At 44.9% G+C, this 15282-nt stretch overlaps 1 protein-coding gene and 1 pseudogene across 1 annotated transcript in view; one reads left to right on the top strand and one right to left on the bottom strand.

Moving 5' to 3' along the window:
• Positions 1-15282, top strand: part of DNAJC11 (DnaJ heat shock protein family (Hsp40) member C11) — a 73210-nt gene that overhangs the window by 24332 nt on the left and 33596 nt on the right. Inside the window, exons 2-4 of the mRNA XM_060088899.1 lie at positions 2816-2945; positions 4976-5049; positions 13265-13366. Of these exons, the coding sequence (XP_059944882.1) occupies positions 2816-2945; positions 4976-5049; positions 13265-13366 (306 nt within the window). The remainder of the gene's footprint in view (positions 1-2815; positions 2946-4975; positions 5050-13264; positions 13367-15282) is intronic.
• LOC132477214 (protein tyrosine phosphatase type IVA 1-like) lies at positions 8219-8738 on the bottom strand (annotated as a pseudogene).

Genomic DNA, 15282 nt, shown 5'->3' with positions numbered 1-15282 from the left:
TAAAGTTAGTCTTGTGTTTTTATTGGAATAGAACACATGGATAGAAAAGTGCACGTCCTAAGCATGCAGGTCAGTGAATCTTCACAAACGTGGGCCCCTTCATGAATGAACGTTCCTATCATCCTCACACCAGGGCTGTGCCTTCTCCCTGAATTGTCCCAGTTTCAGTATTCATGCTGCCAAAAGGATATCAAAATTGAATTATGACAGTAACGATAGCTACAGTGATTAAATTCCTCATGTGTGCAAGGCATTGTTAAGAGCTTGTATGCGTATTAGCTCATTTACTCCTCTAAGTGTGATAGGGGTACTGTTGTCTACAGTTTCAAGGTGAGAAAACAAAGCAAAGGTTTGAGAAGAGCGACAGTGAGCAGGTTTTTGCTGTGTGCTGGGCGCCGTATGAAGCACTGTATGGTCACTGTCTCATTTCATTTCCACACCGCGCCTGAGCATACTTGTCATCCCCTTTAACAGATGAGAAAGCCGAGGGTCAGAAAGCTCATTAGCCCGAAGCCTGCATTCTTAACCAGCACTGGAAGGCTGGTGTGTGACCCCAGAGGAAATCACACAGACGGCCAGGTGCAGAGAAAGGGGGGAGGACGGCCGTCTACAGATTGTTCAGGAGTGTGATTCCCAAAGGCTACACCAAAGAGGAGATGGAGAAAGAGATCAGTGCTGGCACAGGGCAGACGTCTGCCTAATCCTTGGAGGCAAAAGGATGCTCAGTCAGCAAGATCCTTGACCATTTTCCAGTGAAGTAGGTAATGGAAACCGTCAGGAAGCTGCTGATTAAAAACACTGATGTGCCTGTGCCTGTAGTCAAACTGTGAGGGTGCTGTCTGCATTACAGGACAGCTGAGTAGCCCGGGTCTAGCAGAGCTTTTCTCATGACAGAACCACGTCCAGTTAGAGCTGGGAAGGCCCACAGTGGTCATCCACCCAACCACCCACTCCTCGGACAGAGAAAGTGGCCCGAGAGTGGCACCTGGGTCCTCACAGCCTCTCCTCCCGGGCACATGGGACTGACACACGTAACGTTCCAGTAACTGTTATTGTCTTCCTGTTGGGAGTTCTGCAGAATTCCTTGTTTAAGATCTCTGGTAAACTTGCACAGATTTCCTGGCATCAGAATAACTTAGCCCTATAGAAAATATCTAAATTTCAGACCAAAAATTATCACTGAGGTAAGGTTTTGCCTTTTTTCATTGGTAAAAGCATTCATTACTCCTGGAATTGGAAGATACTGAAAAATTGTGGACATTACAGAAAAATACAGTTTAACGTCTTCCCTCGTAACCTTGATGCCTTGAGTAATCGAGTCCCTGTGACCGCTCTCCTGTGTACCCGTGTTCCCGGACCTGATCCCAGAGCACCATCCATCCTCAGCTTCCTCAGTGGGGACCTGGTCCCATTCCTCTACCCAGGGAGCTGGCTTTTCAGGCCCCTCTGGCATGTTTCAGTGACCCAGAATTTGCTTCTGTTTTCAAAACGGTGGGGTTGCCTCGCAAAATAAAATGTTATTTACTTGACAGATCATCTGGACAGAACTGTCCATTTGGCATCACCTCTGACAGACCAAAATGGTCCCTGGGGTTGGTATAATATCAGACATAGTACTTCCCCAAAACACACCTGAGGGCCCTGCCAGAGAGCTGGCACAGCATTCCTAGAGCCTCTGACGAAGTCTGTGTCTGAGAACTTGGCGGCTGAGAGGCAGGCGAAGCACAAAGTGGATTTCTGTCATCCCTCTTCCTCCCTCCCTCCTGTGCAGTTAAAACACACCCAGAGCCCATTTCACTCTTTGTGTCATCTGTGCTCTTCTTATGGTGCATTTTCCCCTCAAATTAATTACTTACAAGAATTGGAGAGGTGTATGTGTTGGATAGTGACCCTTTGGGTGCTGGGGGTGGGAAGGCTTTTTACTGTAGGATAGTAAAGCATTTTTGCCTGCTTTATGTGCTACCTTTTAGAATTAGAGGTTGAATAGAAATGTGTTGATTTAACAATTTTATGTCTTTTATTTTTTTTTTAAGAAGATGTTGGGGGTAGGAGATTATTAATTAATTTATTTATTTTTGCTGTGTTGGGTCTTCGTTTCTGTGCGAGGACTTTCTCTAGCTGTGGCAAGCGGGGGCCACTCTTCATCGCGGTGCGCGGGCCTCTCACTATCGCGGCCTCTCTTGTTGCGGAGCACAGGCTCCAGACGCGCAGGCTCAGTAGTTGTGGCTCATGGGCCCAGCCACTCCGCGGTATGTGGCTCTTCCCAGACTAGGGTTCGAACCCATGTCCCCTGCATTAGCAGGCAGATTCTCAACCACTGCGCCACCAGGGAAGCCCATGTCTTTGATTTTTTAAGGGTGAATATTCATTGAGTTTCCTTTGTCAGAAAACGGACTAAATGCGTGGCATTGCTGTCTAATGGTCTATAGCTTTTTTCCTTTCTGAACAGATTCTTTGTTGAGAGTACCTTGGCAGGATTGACTTTAAATAACTCGGGTTAAAGAGCAAGCAGGTCTCTGTGACGTTTCTCATTTCCGCTCAGAGAACCAGGGTAGGGACACAAGCTTTCATTTCATCTGATAGCAGCATTTCCCAGCAAAACACTGTTGCTATCGATGTACATAATTGATCACTTTATTAACTGTGGAAAAAGGGGGCCTTATTGAAGTAATAAAGCATAACTTCATTATGTCCTATATGTAGAGAGCAAACATGTTGGAAAGTGGCTGACAGCTTCCCATTTCAAGGCTGATTCTGATCATGATAATATTTAAGTAGCATTGATTGCTCTCTAATTGGATTTTTCCTTCTGTAGGCCTCTTCGGAAGAGCTGAAAGCGGCCTACCGCCGGCTGTGTATGCTTTACCATCCTGACAAGCATAGAGACCCGGAGCTCAAATTGCAGGCGGAGCGACTGTTTAACCTCGTTCACCAGGCTTATGAAGGTCAGTGCGGGGCTTGGCGCTATAGAAACACCCTGGTAGCAGACACTCGATTTTTAAGAGGCTTGATTTGTAGAGGATAGAAAAAGAGAGTCCTTAGAGGTGTATAAAAGGTGGTTAGTTTAGTGCTTTTTACTGACAGGGACCTTTGGAAGAGTAGTATTTTGCTTTGGAAATCAATACGTGTCCAGTAAGTAGAAAATGAGGCTACAGGTGAAGTAATAGCCCAGCGTCTGAATTGCAAGGGAATACTCCAGCTTTAAATCATTTACTAGTTTTCTTCTAAAGGGAACTCTTAGAGGTAAAAGGCTGATCACTACAGACAAGCCCTCTTTGTTCTCTTTTTTTTGTGAGAAGATACAAAGAACGTTTATTCCATCTGGAAGTGATTTTATTGGTTCTGAAGCATTCAGTTAAGGAAAGGTACTAACAAAAGGAAGAAATGGTGTTCAGGAGCCTAACAGGAAATAGAATCAAGTAATTCAGATTTTTATATTTATATCTTATGTATTTCAGGAAAAGTTGTGTAATATATTTTGTTTATGAAATATTAAAATCACTAATAAGTACAGTTTCTGTTTGAGATGATGAAAAAGTTCGAGAAATAGATTGTGGTGATGGTTACACAACATTGCGAATTTATTTAACACCACTGAATTGTACACTTAAACATGGTTAAAATGATCAGTTTTACGTTGTGTGTATTATACCACGATTTTTAAAATTAAAATTAAAAAAATATGAAATCACTCTTAGGATCTATGCCAAGTAAAGTAAGTTACTCATTCCAGAGCCATTTGGTGGCTTGCTCTTTAATTAGGTAGACCGAAAATTAGATTTTCTTTACAAAATAAACCCTTCTTATTGTGAGCCTAAAAGCGTATTGCTGTATTCACTATAGTTTTACCAGAAAGTTAGATTTCAGTGACCAGTAAAACTGAGACTGCGGCACATATATGTGTACAGTCAGCCTGTGTCTTCACCAAATGTAACTTTTCAGGCTACTTCTCTGGTCTGAATAAAGCTTGACCAAAAACGCGTTCCTTTTATTGTATTTGGCTGTCTGAATTACCCACATACTGGACTGTATTGTTTTGGAGATTTGGGGAAGAGTTAACAGAAAAACCCTACCAGTGCTTGTGAAGATGCTGCAGCAGCAGACCTGGCCCCAGGGAGTTTGGCCTAAACGGAGACTGAGATGGTGAATAAATAATTGCTTATTAAATCCTAGAGATCAGCTCAAGAAGTCTGGCTCCCAGGTTTTCCGGTCGTCTGCGTTTCTTTCTTCCTCGTTAGATTTGAATATGGACAGAGTCATTTACATCATTTTTTAATTAGGCCTAAAAATATATGGGAAATCTCAGGCGGGGAAAGATTCAAAGGGCTTGAACAGAGGTTGGCCCAGCGGAGGAGGGAGGTGACGGCTGTTTGCTGTACGGAGGTTCAGGTTCGCTTTGCAGGTCCTTTGAACAGCTCTCACCCTCACTGAACAGTCTTCTTCTGATGTACTTTAGGTGACGTGGCCGACACCATAGGGAGAGGTGTTTGTGTCTTTTAAAAATGATTTACAAATAAAGAAGAGAGGCATCCAAAAACAAACAAACAAACCCCTACGTAATAATAAGTCAGATTTTTCTGGTCAGAGCCTGTCCCTAGTTTTACATTAGGCTCTGCTAGAAACTGGAATTCACTCTCTCAAGCCAAGATACTTTATAGACTGTGGCGGAAACTCACTAGGTACTTTTAAAAACAACTGTCCTTTAGAGATGCGGGGTCAGTGCACCTCACAACGAAACGAAGAGTAGCTTGGACACGAGAAATCCAATGTTTCTCAGTTCTAGCCACCTTTAAACATGTCCTCGCTTGGATCTGGGGAGCGATTAGGAGGAAAGACATTGGGAATGATGGGGTCTCTGGGAAGGTTGTGGCTGGAAAGAGAAGAACAAGAAGAGGTGGCCTTGCCTGGTGTATTGTGGTCAGGACTGAAAGGTGAATTTTGTGCTTTGTAAACATGTTTGGTTTTTAACTTGCAGTGCTCAGTGACCCCCAAACCAGGGCCATCTACGATATCTATGGCAAGAGAGGACTGGAAATGGAAGGATGGGAGGTAAGAGAAGCTTTGTGTCTGGCGTCCCAGGAACGTCACTCAACAGCTACAGAACAACAACCCCCAAATCCCGCAACCTGCAGTGGTGCCTTTGAGAATATTTGAAGACATCAGAGTCCTCGTCTCGCCTTTATATTTTGGTTTAAGGAATTGGCTTCTACACTTGGCTTTGCCACTTTGTAACTCTGTGAACTTGGGACAGTTAGTCATCCAACTTGTCCTCCGTTTCCTAACCCATCAGGTGAATAGTAAGAGGGATGGACTAGACCAGTAATTTTTAACCCAGGGGAGGGAGCAGGCCGGTCAGGGGGTGATGGTAGATGGTTTCTGAAAGGGCACAGTTCCTACACGTACCCTCCTCCCACACGTGCACTTCCTTCCACCCTCCACGGCCCAGAGCCCCTCTCTCCACCCGAGGTTACAACTGAATCTGGGAAGTGTTTGTTGGTGCTGTGTTGTGCGTGTGAACAAAACGGAAGCACGGAGAAGTTGAGAACTACTGGATTAAATTGTCTATAATGACCCTTCCAGCTCTAATGGGCTGTACTATTAGAATGTTATAAATATAGTGAGTAAAACAAAATAAATAGCAGGTATCTATGAAATAGGTTACCTGGACAGCCATACCCTGTGGGAACTATCACTGAAATTCAGAAGGTTCTGTTCTCTTTCACTCTGCCACTGAGTAGTCTTAGAGCCTTGGGCAAGTCATTTGACTGCTTTGTACTTCCGTGTTATGACCTAAAAAATAATGATACGCAGATCAAGTAGAAAAATTAATATGAAAATTTGTTATAAAACTCTGTATTGCTGTAAGAACATATAGGTGTTATTACTTAATTTCATTACAGAAACTTGGTTCTGATGCCCAAGGAATTCTGGTAGGCTGTCGACGTTAAATTAACTATCACTGAGTTATTTTTTCACCGTCATGTAAGTTTTCCCTTGAAGTTCTTTTGGTATTCACTTTCGCACGTGCATGACTGTCTATTCTAATTTTAGGATGAAAACCTTCTAAAGGCCTTTGGATACGGACTGGAACAGAAATGAAATGGGGTTCTGTTGCCCTTTTCACCACTGCTTGATATTGGTGGCTTATGGGCCATTTCCAACCTATAGCCATGTTTTGGTTGCCCACAGAGTGAATTATAGTTGCTGACATTTGAAACTTAGGAGGCTTTGCAGGGAAATCCAGTCTCTTATCGTCTCTGGAAAAATCAGAAGACCTGGTAACACTGTGCCTAAATTCCCCTCTGAGGCAACAGTCACCCAGGTCTGAGGAGCGCCTGCCGTGGGACTGGACCGTGCTGCCCAGTTTACCTCGGCCCCTGCCGCTCCCTCCACCCGTCCCACGCCCCGCCTGGCTCCCAGCGGGTGTTTGGCTTCTGGCCTTTGGCTCAGTGGAAATAGCAGTGCATCATGTCACATTAGTTCATGGTAGCAAAGTGTTGGGTCTAGTGGCTTAGAATTTTTTTCATCACAAAAGGAAAATAGAATCCTGTTGAATTTCCTAAGTTTCTCCTCAAGCCCCAGGTTAAAGCGCCCTTGTGTTTTGAAGCCGTGGGTTGGTTGCAGTTTTTCACGGCAACAGTCAGGGCCACTGAAAAGCTGCAGGCCTCTCCTGTGTATCCCCTCCTCAGAGTCTAGGGTTCATTCCCAGCAGCATTATTCCCACTCAGTGGAGCAGCGGGGTGACATCTTCCTGGCAGAATATCGCGTGGTTTCCTATCACCAAACCAAATTATCTCCCCATTAGAAACAGAGAAAAACCATACACACTGTCGTGATTATAAAAGTATGCAGGCAGTCATAGATGGTGACTGGATAAGCTTTTATATTCATATTTTTTAGTAGACGACTTTAAGGGAATCAAGTTCTCATCTATCAGAATTGGCTTTTTTTTTTTTTGCATCAATACTAAGCCTTCACTGATGATAAAAATGCCTTAAAGGAAAACTACAGGAAGGTACCTCCTCAGATACTTACTGAGAAGAGATGTATGGGTGCCTAACGTATAATAGGAAAACTGAGCCCGCTGTTCATACTGTGAAGGAAAAAGTCTTGCAGAACTCGAGCGCTTTATGGAGCTGGCGTCACCGTTCCCTTGAGGAATTCTGCAGCTGGTGGCTTTCTCAGTATGAGGGTTCTCCCGTTTCAGTCACAGCCTCCACCCCAGGGAGGAAGCTGTGTTCCCTTCACGCTGTTGCTAGTAATTTTAGACGATTAAACTTTTCCACTTGCTGACCGGTGTCCATCTGCCACGTGTCTGTCGGTCTAAACCCATGGGTAGTCAGGGAGGGATGGAGGACACGGGTGAAGCCCGTAGTGTTTGGGACGCCTTTAATCCCAAAATGCCAAAGCAGCCACAGACGTGGCAGTCACTCCTGTCCCAGCTCTGGCATCATCCCCTTTCTGCTGGTGGAGGCTGGGGATGAAACTGAGCGTTTGTAGGTTGCATCAAGTGTTGACCCTGTTTTCAGGCACTAGGTAGGTTTTTAGCCTTTGTCTATTCTCTTTTTTTTAACCTTCAAGAGACTTCCTCATGCTCTGGCAGGATTCCAAAGGAATGAGATGCAACCATTCCCAGCTCGTAACACCAGCCATTTGAGTTCTTAAAGTCTCAGTGTTTGTGCGATTACCCATGTTTCAAATGAAGTTGGCCTCTTCAGAATGGCAGAAATCCAGCTTTGAGCTGTGAATGTTCAGACAGTATTGAGTCTGGTAACAGCTGGCAGGTGGAGTGGAAAACCATACAAGTCGGAGAGGGCTTGCAGACATCAGATTACATTTAGAGGAGCAGCCTTTGGCCCGGATCATCCACACTTTACTTTTTGTCTGCAGTCCTTTACCTTTATCCATATCTCAGTTTTCCCTGCCTCTTTGACATCATTCTTTTTTTTTTTTTCAGGAAAGGTCAGTTGGTACAAACGATAAGCACATTTTAAATGATGAACAGCGAGAATCCTTTGCTAAGTGTCCAAGCAGGTTGATCATAACCCAAACGTAGAGGTTGCAATTCTGCCAGCTTTGTGGCCTGGTAAAACTGCTTTTCCACACTGCTGTGGAAGCTTCATCAGACTTCACCAAGCCAACGTGCTAGCTAACATGTACGACAAATTCTGTCCTGTCTAGGTTCCCCTTCCAAGCGATGGCATCAGGCACCCCAGTTTTATTGAATGCAACAGTTGTTTCTATGACCACTGGAATCTTTAAAGTGCAGCCGCATTTTAGGACAATACTTCTCCAAATACAAAAGCTTGCTGTTAAAAGCTCCACGCCGCTTTTGTCTTATGAACTGTACTGCATCTTCATATTTTATTCCACCTTCAATTAACGCTAGGGCGACAAGCACTGGAGCTCTCCCAAGGCCTGCAACACAATGGACAGCAATTGCAACAACCAGGGTCTTCACAAAACTTAATTTTCACAAGACTTAACCAATCATCAACAATCTGGTTAGATGGTGGTACACCATCATTAAAAGGCCAGTCGAGAACATGGATGCCTTCTTTCTCCACAAGAGTAGTGTCATAAGTTGCTTCACATACTCTTACTATTGTGGTAACTCCGTACTTCTTAAGTTCCTCTATAAATTTGTTTAAGGTCGCATTAGTTGGATTGTGTGTCATAAGAAATCTCATGTTCTCGTAAGTGATTTCCACAGGAGCTGGGCGGTTCATTTGATCCATGTTAATTTAGTTAAAAAACACTCAGTAGGGTTATGAAAGAATTTTAAAAATTGAATACAGAAATGGTGCAAAGAAACTGAGTCTACTTCAATATACTCCACTTGAAATTCTCAGTGGTTTTGAATATGAAGTTGGGAGTAATGGGAAATGAAAGGAACCCCTAACAAGAAGCAGCAATTCTTCTGCAGTAATACTGCAGTAATACTGAGGCAACAGAAAGGAAGTGCACTGAGGTTTACCCCATCCAGGTCAGAACTCTTGTAAAAAATGCTCTGTGGATTTCAGTTCAACACTTCTGTGTCCAGGTTCACCACTCTTATGGGGGCTTCTTGGTGGAGTAATAATGAAGCTCTACAGTTCACTTGTCTGCCTAGAGGTCATTCTGTGCCTGGCAGTAATCTCCACTGCCCTTCAGAAACTCCATAAATGTGTGACCAGGAACACCACAGAACTGAGGAATATGTCTACTCATTGAAGATAGTGGCCTAATCATACAGCCGGTTCCGAGGCGGCGGTGACACGGGCAGTGGCTTTGCGGGCGGCGGTGGGGGAACCGGACTCGATCTGCCTGACATTCTTATAGTGTCTAGGAAAGCCACCCTGCATTAAGAGCTGTAATATGGCCAAGGTCATGAAAACGAAGACAGAAACTCCCACAGATGGGAGGAGACTAACAAGACATGTGACTAAATACAATCCTGGGTCCTGGGTCCTGGATCAGATCCTAGGGCGTAACAGCGACGTTCGCGGAAAGACTCGTGAAATCCCAGACGTCTGGGTTTAGTTAGTAGTAATGTACTTATCTTGGTTTCCTAGATTTGACAGATGTTTGTTCCATGGTTCTGTTAGACGTTAACATTTGGGGGAGGCTCAGTGAAGGGTAGACGAGAGCTTTCTGTACTATCTTTGTAACTTCTCTAAAGTTCTAAATCATTTTCTAAAGTTATTCCAAAATAAAAAGTTGACTCACTAGAATCATAGAATTTTCAAACCAGACAGCACCTCAGGAATCGTGTAGTTTTAATCCCCCTCATTTATAGGAGGAAACTGAAGCTTAGAGAGTGAAGTGACTCACCTGAGGTCTCCCGGGAGGTTGAGGTGGTGTCGGAGAGCCTGGGTCTCTGTCCTCTTCCCTCTGTGCCGCCTGGTTTCACAGGTCTCTCTACAGAGGCCTCATCTACAGAGTAAAGCATCCTGACAAGCACAGGGTAGACCTAGTTGGTAAATGATCAAGGTGCACAGTACAGATATATGGATACATGGGTGGCATATGATACACTCTGTTGACAAAAAACACTGAAAATGTCTATGGTCAACTAATCTATGACAAAGCAGGCAAGGATATACAATGGAGAAAAGACGGTCTCTTCAATAAGTGGTGCTGGGAAAGCTGGACAGCTACATGTAAAAGAATGAAATTAGAACACTCCCTAACACCATATACAAAAATAAACTCAAAGTGGATTAAAGATCTAAATGTAAGACCAGGCACTATAAAACTCTTAGAGGAAAACATAGGAAGAACACTGTTTGACATAAATCACAGCAAGATATTTTTTGATCCATCTCCTAGAGTAATGGAAATAAAAACAAAAATAAACAAATGGGACCTCATGAAACTTAAAAGCTTTTGCACAGCAAAGGAAACCATAAACAAGACGAAAAGACAACCCTCAGAATGGGAGAAAATATTTGCAAATGAATCAATGAACAAAGGATTAATGCCCAAAATACATAAACAGCTCATGCAGCTCAATATTAAAAAACAACCCAATCCAAAAATGGGCAGAAGACCTAAATAGACATTTCTCCAAAGAAGACATACAGATGGCCAAGAAGCACATGTAAAGCTGCTCAACATCACTAATTATTAGAGAAATGCAAATCAAAACTACAATGAGGTATCACCTCACACCAGTTAGAATGGATATCATCAGAAAATCTACAAACAACAAATACTGGAGAGGGTGTGGAGAAAAGGGAACCCTCTTGCACTGTTGGTGGGAATGTAAATTGATACAGCCACTATGGAGAACAGTGTGGAGGTTCCTTAAAAAACTAAAAATAGAATTACCATATGACCCAGCAATCCCACTACTGGGCATATACCCAAAGAAAACCATAATTCAAAAAGACACATGCACCCCAGTGTTCATTGCAGCACTATTTACAATAGCCAGGTCATGGAAGCAACCTAAATGCCCATCGACAGATGAATGGATAAAGAAGATGTGGTACATATATACAATGGAATATTACTCAGCCATAAAAAGGAACGAAATTGGGTCATTTGTAGAGATGTGGATGAATCTAGAGACTGTCATACAGAGTGAAGTAAGTCAGAAAGAGAAAAGCAAATATCGTATATTAACGCATATATGTGGAACCTAGAAAATGGTACAGTGAACCGGTTTGCAGAGTAGAAATTGAGACACAGAAGTAGAGAAAAAACATGGACACCAAGGGGGGGAAGCGGCAGGGGGATGGGGGTGGGGGTGTGATGAATTGGGAGATTGGGATTGACATACATACACTGATGTGTGTAAAATGGATAACTAATAAGAACCTGCTGTATAAAAAAATAAAGTTAAATTTTAAAAAAGAAGAAAAAAGAAAATGTCTAGTACTTTCCAACCGTAATGCAGCTTTGGGGTGCAGATGTCTGAGAGTTACCCAAGGGAGAAAAAGTGACTTGCAGCTGGCTTAGCTTTCTTCCATTCTCCACCATGATGTACCCTGTGTAAAGAAAGTATAGATAGTAAAGGCCGTCAGGACCTGTGGGAGCTAGAATGAGATGCCTGGCCAAGTTCTTCACGGCTTCAGAGGGGCCAGCCATTTTGACTTTGCAGTTAGCTCTGATTATGTACCAGCTGTTTGCAGAACTTCTGTAAAATATGGCTAGAAATGGGATGACTTAACACCTTTGGAATATTTGCCTCTTCATCTGTCACAGAGTGTGGCAGAGAGAAAGTCATTTGCAAAGGTCCAACAGCTAGAATTCCTGAAAGCAAATCTTGTTCTGCTCTGGGCCCCATGGAGGAAGCACGCCGTCAGTCCAAGATGGGGTAACTTTGGGGAAGCGAAATAAGAACTAGCAGAGTGAGCGTGCCACGTTGGTTAAATATAACTGAGAATGTTTTTGTGAGGTCACAGAGCAATCGTTGTCGTGCCATTTGGACTTTCAGTTTGTTCTTGGATTATTTTAACTGTTTTTATTTTAAAACTTCCTTTAAAAGAAACACCTCCCCCTTTTTGATAATTAACAATTTATATGGGAGAGGAGAAAATGTTTTTGTTATTTTTTTCTGCGTACTTGCTGAACGTGACAGTGAACAAATTTCTCAGTATTTTTGGATAGGCCAGTTCTTGTATTTATTTTTCTGTATTGCTGAATAATAAAATCAAGTGCACAAAACCCCATTTACTGTAATATATATACATACATACATAGGCATAGGTTTTTAGGAAGACACATAAAAAATTAAATGTTAGCCTGTGAGAAGGAGGAGTGTGGGTGAGGAGGAATTGTACTTTTTGCTTCATATCCTTCTGTACTATTTTGATTTTTTACTATAAGCATGCATTTTTTTGAATAATTTTTAAAACTTCTGGTTTCCAAGATAGCTTTTTCTCACCTAACCTACCTTTGTAGGTGTTCTCTGAGCAGCCTCAGGACTCCCTGGTATTTCTGCCACTAATACAGGGTCAGTGCTGTTGGGCCTTTTCCCCCGTCATGCGTCCAGTGACTTGGGTCATGTTTGTCCTGCTCCCATTCTCTGTGTTTCTCACAGGCCATAGCGTTCGGGGCCCTTGGAAATGACGTGGTCTGCTTTCCTCTCTCACGGGCATGGTACCCGAGGCCCCCGTGGCCCTTCCCTGCCTGTTTGAAATCTCAACTGGGCTGTCTTGCTTTCGTGATGAGCTCAGAAAGGCTGATGTGGGATGCCTTACCTCCTCACAGATCTGACATCCCTGTGCATCCCCAAGGGCTAGCGTGGTCTGCCGATTGGTACCTGAGTACTGGAAGAGTCCCCTGATTCTAAAACACCCAGACCTCATGGCTTAAGGTTCCTTGGTCCAGGATGCTCAAGGGGCACCTCTGGTGGTGGCCCCAGCACACGAGGGAGACGTGCCAGTGCCATTGTGGATGGCCTCGCCTCCATCTTGACACTTTTCAGCATGTGTTACCTGGGGCTCATTAGGAAATCTAAACTGTGACACTTAAGGTGATGTTTTCTATGTAAGATTCCTGCAGCCTTGGAGATAAGTGACTAAAATGAAAACAGTAATGCTTCAGTCTCTGGAGAGCTGAGGGAAAGCACAGCCTTGGGACTGAGCGGGCGTGACGGTGAACCTGGCTTCACCAGGGACCGGGCCGTCGGAAGGGAAAATCCCCACGGTCTCACTGGTGGCTCTTAGCCATCCTGGGGGAAGGGAAGGCGGGACACGGTTAATGATGCCGGCTCTTGTGTGTTTTCCTCGCTTTCTGCGTCCTCTGCTGACTCTCCTCCCGATTCTGCCTGCAGGTTGTGGAAAGGAGGAGGACACCAGCCGAAATCAGGGAAGAGTTTGAGCGGCTGCAGAGAGAAAGGGAAGAGAGGAGGCTGCAGCAGCGAACCAACCCCAAGGTGAGCCGAGCGGGGCCAGTTCTGGAGGGGAGGGTTGCGAGGCTCGATTACCAGGCGGCAGATCTAAAACAATTGGTGCTGGTGGCCTTTTATCGTGATAACGTACAGAATCGGGTGGAACAGCATTTTGCTTACTGTGTCTCAAGAGTAGGATCTGCCTGGAAAGCTCTCAGCAGAGCTGCTGGTGGTGAGCCGGAGTAAAGGCACAACCAATCCCCTGGTTCTCCCGGAAGCCAGGAGGCTTCCTGAGCAGAAACGCAGGCCAGCTGTCTGAGACCTTTCCCTGTGATCCTGCTGCCCAAGCCCTTGACACATGAAAATCAGTCAGAGGTCCGTGTCAGGAAAGGACAGCCACCTACCCACGCACCGAGGCAACAGGATTCCTTGCAGACCAGTTACGAGACAGAGAGCCAGAGAACGCGGAGGGCTGGGGGTGTTTCCAGACTGCGTGAAGTGAGGGGCGTGCTTTCACCACCCCAGGACGACGGTGCCGTGAATAGCGGTCACCAGGCTGTTTCCGCAGCAACAGGGTGACCACCTTTAACATCAGTCAAGTCCCCGATGAAGTTGGAGTCGTGGACCCCAGGGACACACCTGAGTCTGAAAGTTACTTTTCAGTCCTGTATGGTCTCCTTTTCCTTGGATGTGTCGGGGAGGCAAATTGTTCTGCGTGCGTGCCACAGTCCTGTGGCAAAAGGAGAGCTCGGTCAATTTGAGGTGCCAGTCACACCGAAGGGCTAACTGAATGTGGCTCGGTGTTCCTGTTCAGTGGTGTTTAATGAGGGGCTCAGCATCCAGACTCTGTCATTGTGGCCGGGATAGCCCAGCAGGCAGCCTGAAAATCTAAAGAAAAAGAACAAATGCTAGCTTACAACTGGGAAGCATGATGTTAGGAGCCTCTGATCAAATACGTTCTAGAAAATGGATTTTTCTAAGACCCCTACAGCATTTAAAGGTCCAGATACTCAGAAGACTCCCATCTCTTTGAATCCTACATTTCAAAGTATACTTGTAAATGCCAACGCCTCTCCTTCCCTCCTGCGGTCCCCTTTAGTGGAGGACAGCTTCAGGAATGTACTTAACTTTGGGTCAGTGGAGGTAGAGACTTGAAACACCGGTTGAACCAAGTCGGGGGGTGTGAGATGCTGAGAGAGCTGAAAATCTCCGAGGTGCCCTGAACTGTGCTAACGGGTTCCCTTCTCGGGTATCCCAGCCAGTGCACTGGAGGAGGTCTGCGTAAAGGTCGGCCTTGGCATGTGGAGCTCAGGGTCGGGGAGCTGGGGGGGGGAGCCTGGCAGGGGCAGTCTGATGCTGTGCTGTCTTTGATTTGCTGGCTGAAGTTTTGCTGCATTCAGAGCAATGAGGGGGAAAGACAACATCACAGTAGCCTGAGCCTCTGTGTCCCGTGATAAAATTGACCATCTGGGTGTGCGCAGTGATTGCTTACTGGGATTGTATGGAAATGTGTCTCCAGGCCATGTTTCTGTGAAATGAGGGAGCACAGCTGTGACCATTTCACACATGCCTGCAAGATATTGTACGATTCCCAGTACTTTGCTACTTCTAGAAAGTGCTGCCAAAGAAATAAGACATTTTCTAACCAGAAATACTGAGTGAAAACCAGATGCCGGCTCTGGGGCATTTTGAGGAGAAGTTTTGAGCTGGATCTTTTATTCCACTTCTGAGTGTTTTTGCTTTGCAGGATGAGCAGAAAGATTTAGAATGTTCTCATCCTAAGACGAAAGAGGTGATCTCTTTTAAGAAGACCACAGGGGATGTCTTCCCTGGTGGCGCAGTGGTTAAGAATCCACCTGCCAATGCAGCAGACACGGGTTCGAGCCCTGGTCCAGGAAGATGCCACAGGCCGCGGAGCAACGAAGCCCGTGTGCCACAACTACTGAGCCTGCGCTCTAGAG

This window comes from Mesoplodon densirostris, chromosome 2, assembly GCF_025265405.1.
Source record: "Mesoplodon densirostris isolate mMesDen1 chromosome 2, mMesDen1 primary haplotype, whole genome shotgun sequence".
Lineage (NCBI taxonomy): Eukaryota > Metazoa > Chordata > Mammalia > Artiodactyla > Ziphiidae > Mesoplodon > Mesoplodon densirostris.
The sequence above is the reverse complement of the archived record's forward strand: the minus strand, read 5'-3'. Positions and strand labels throughout refer to the sequence as shown.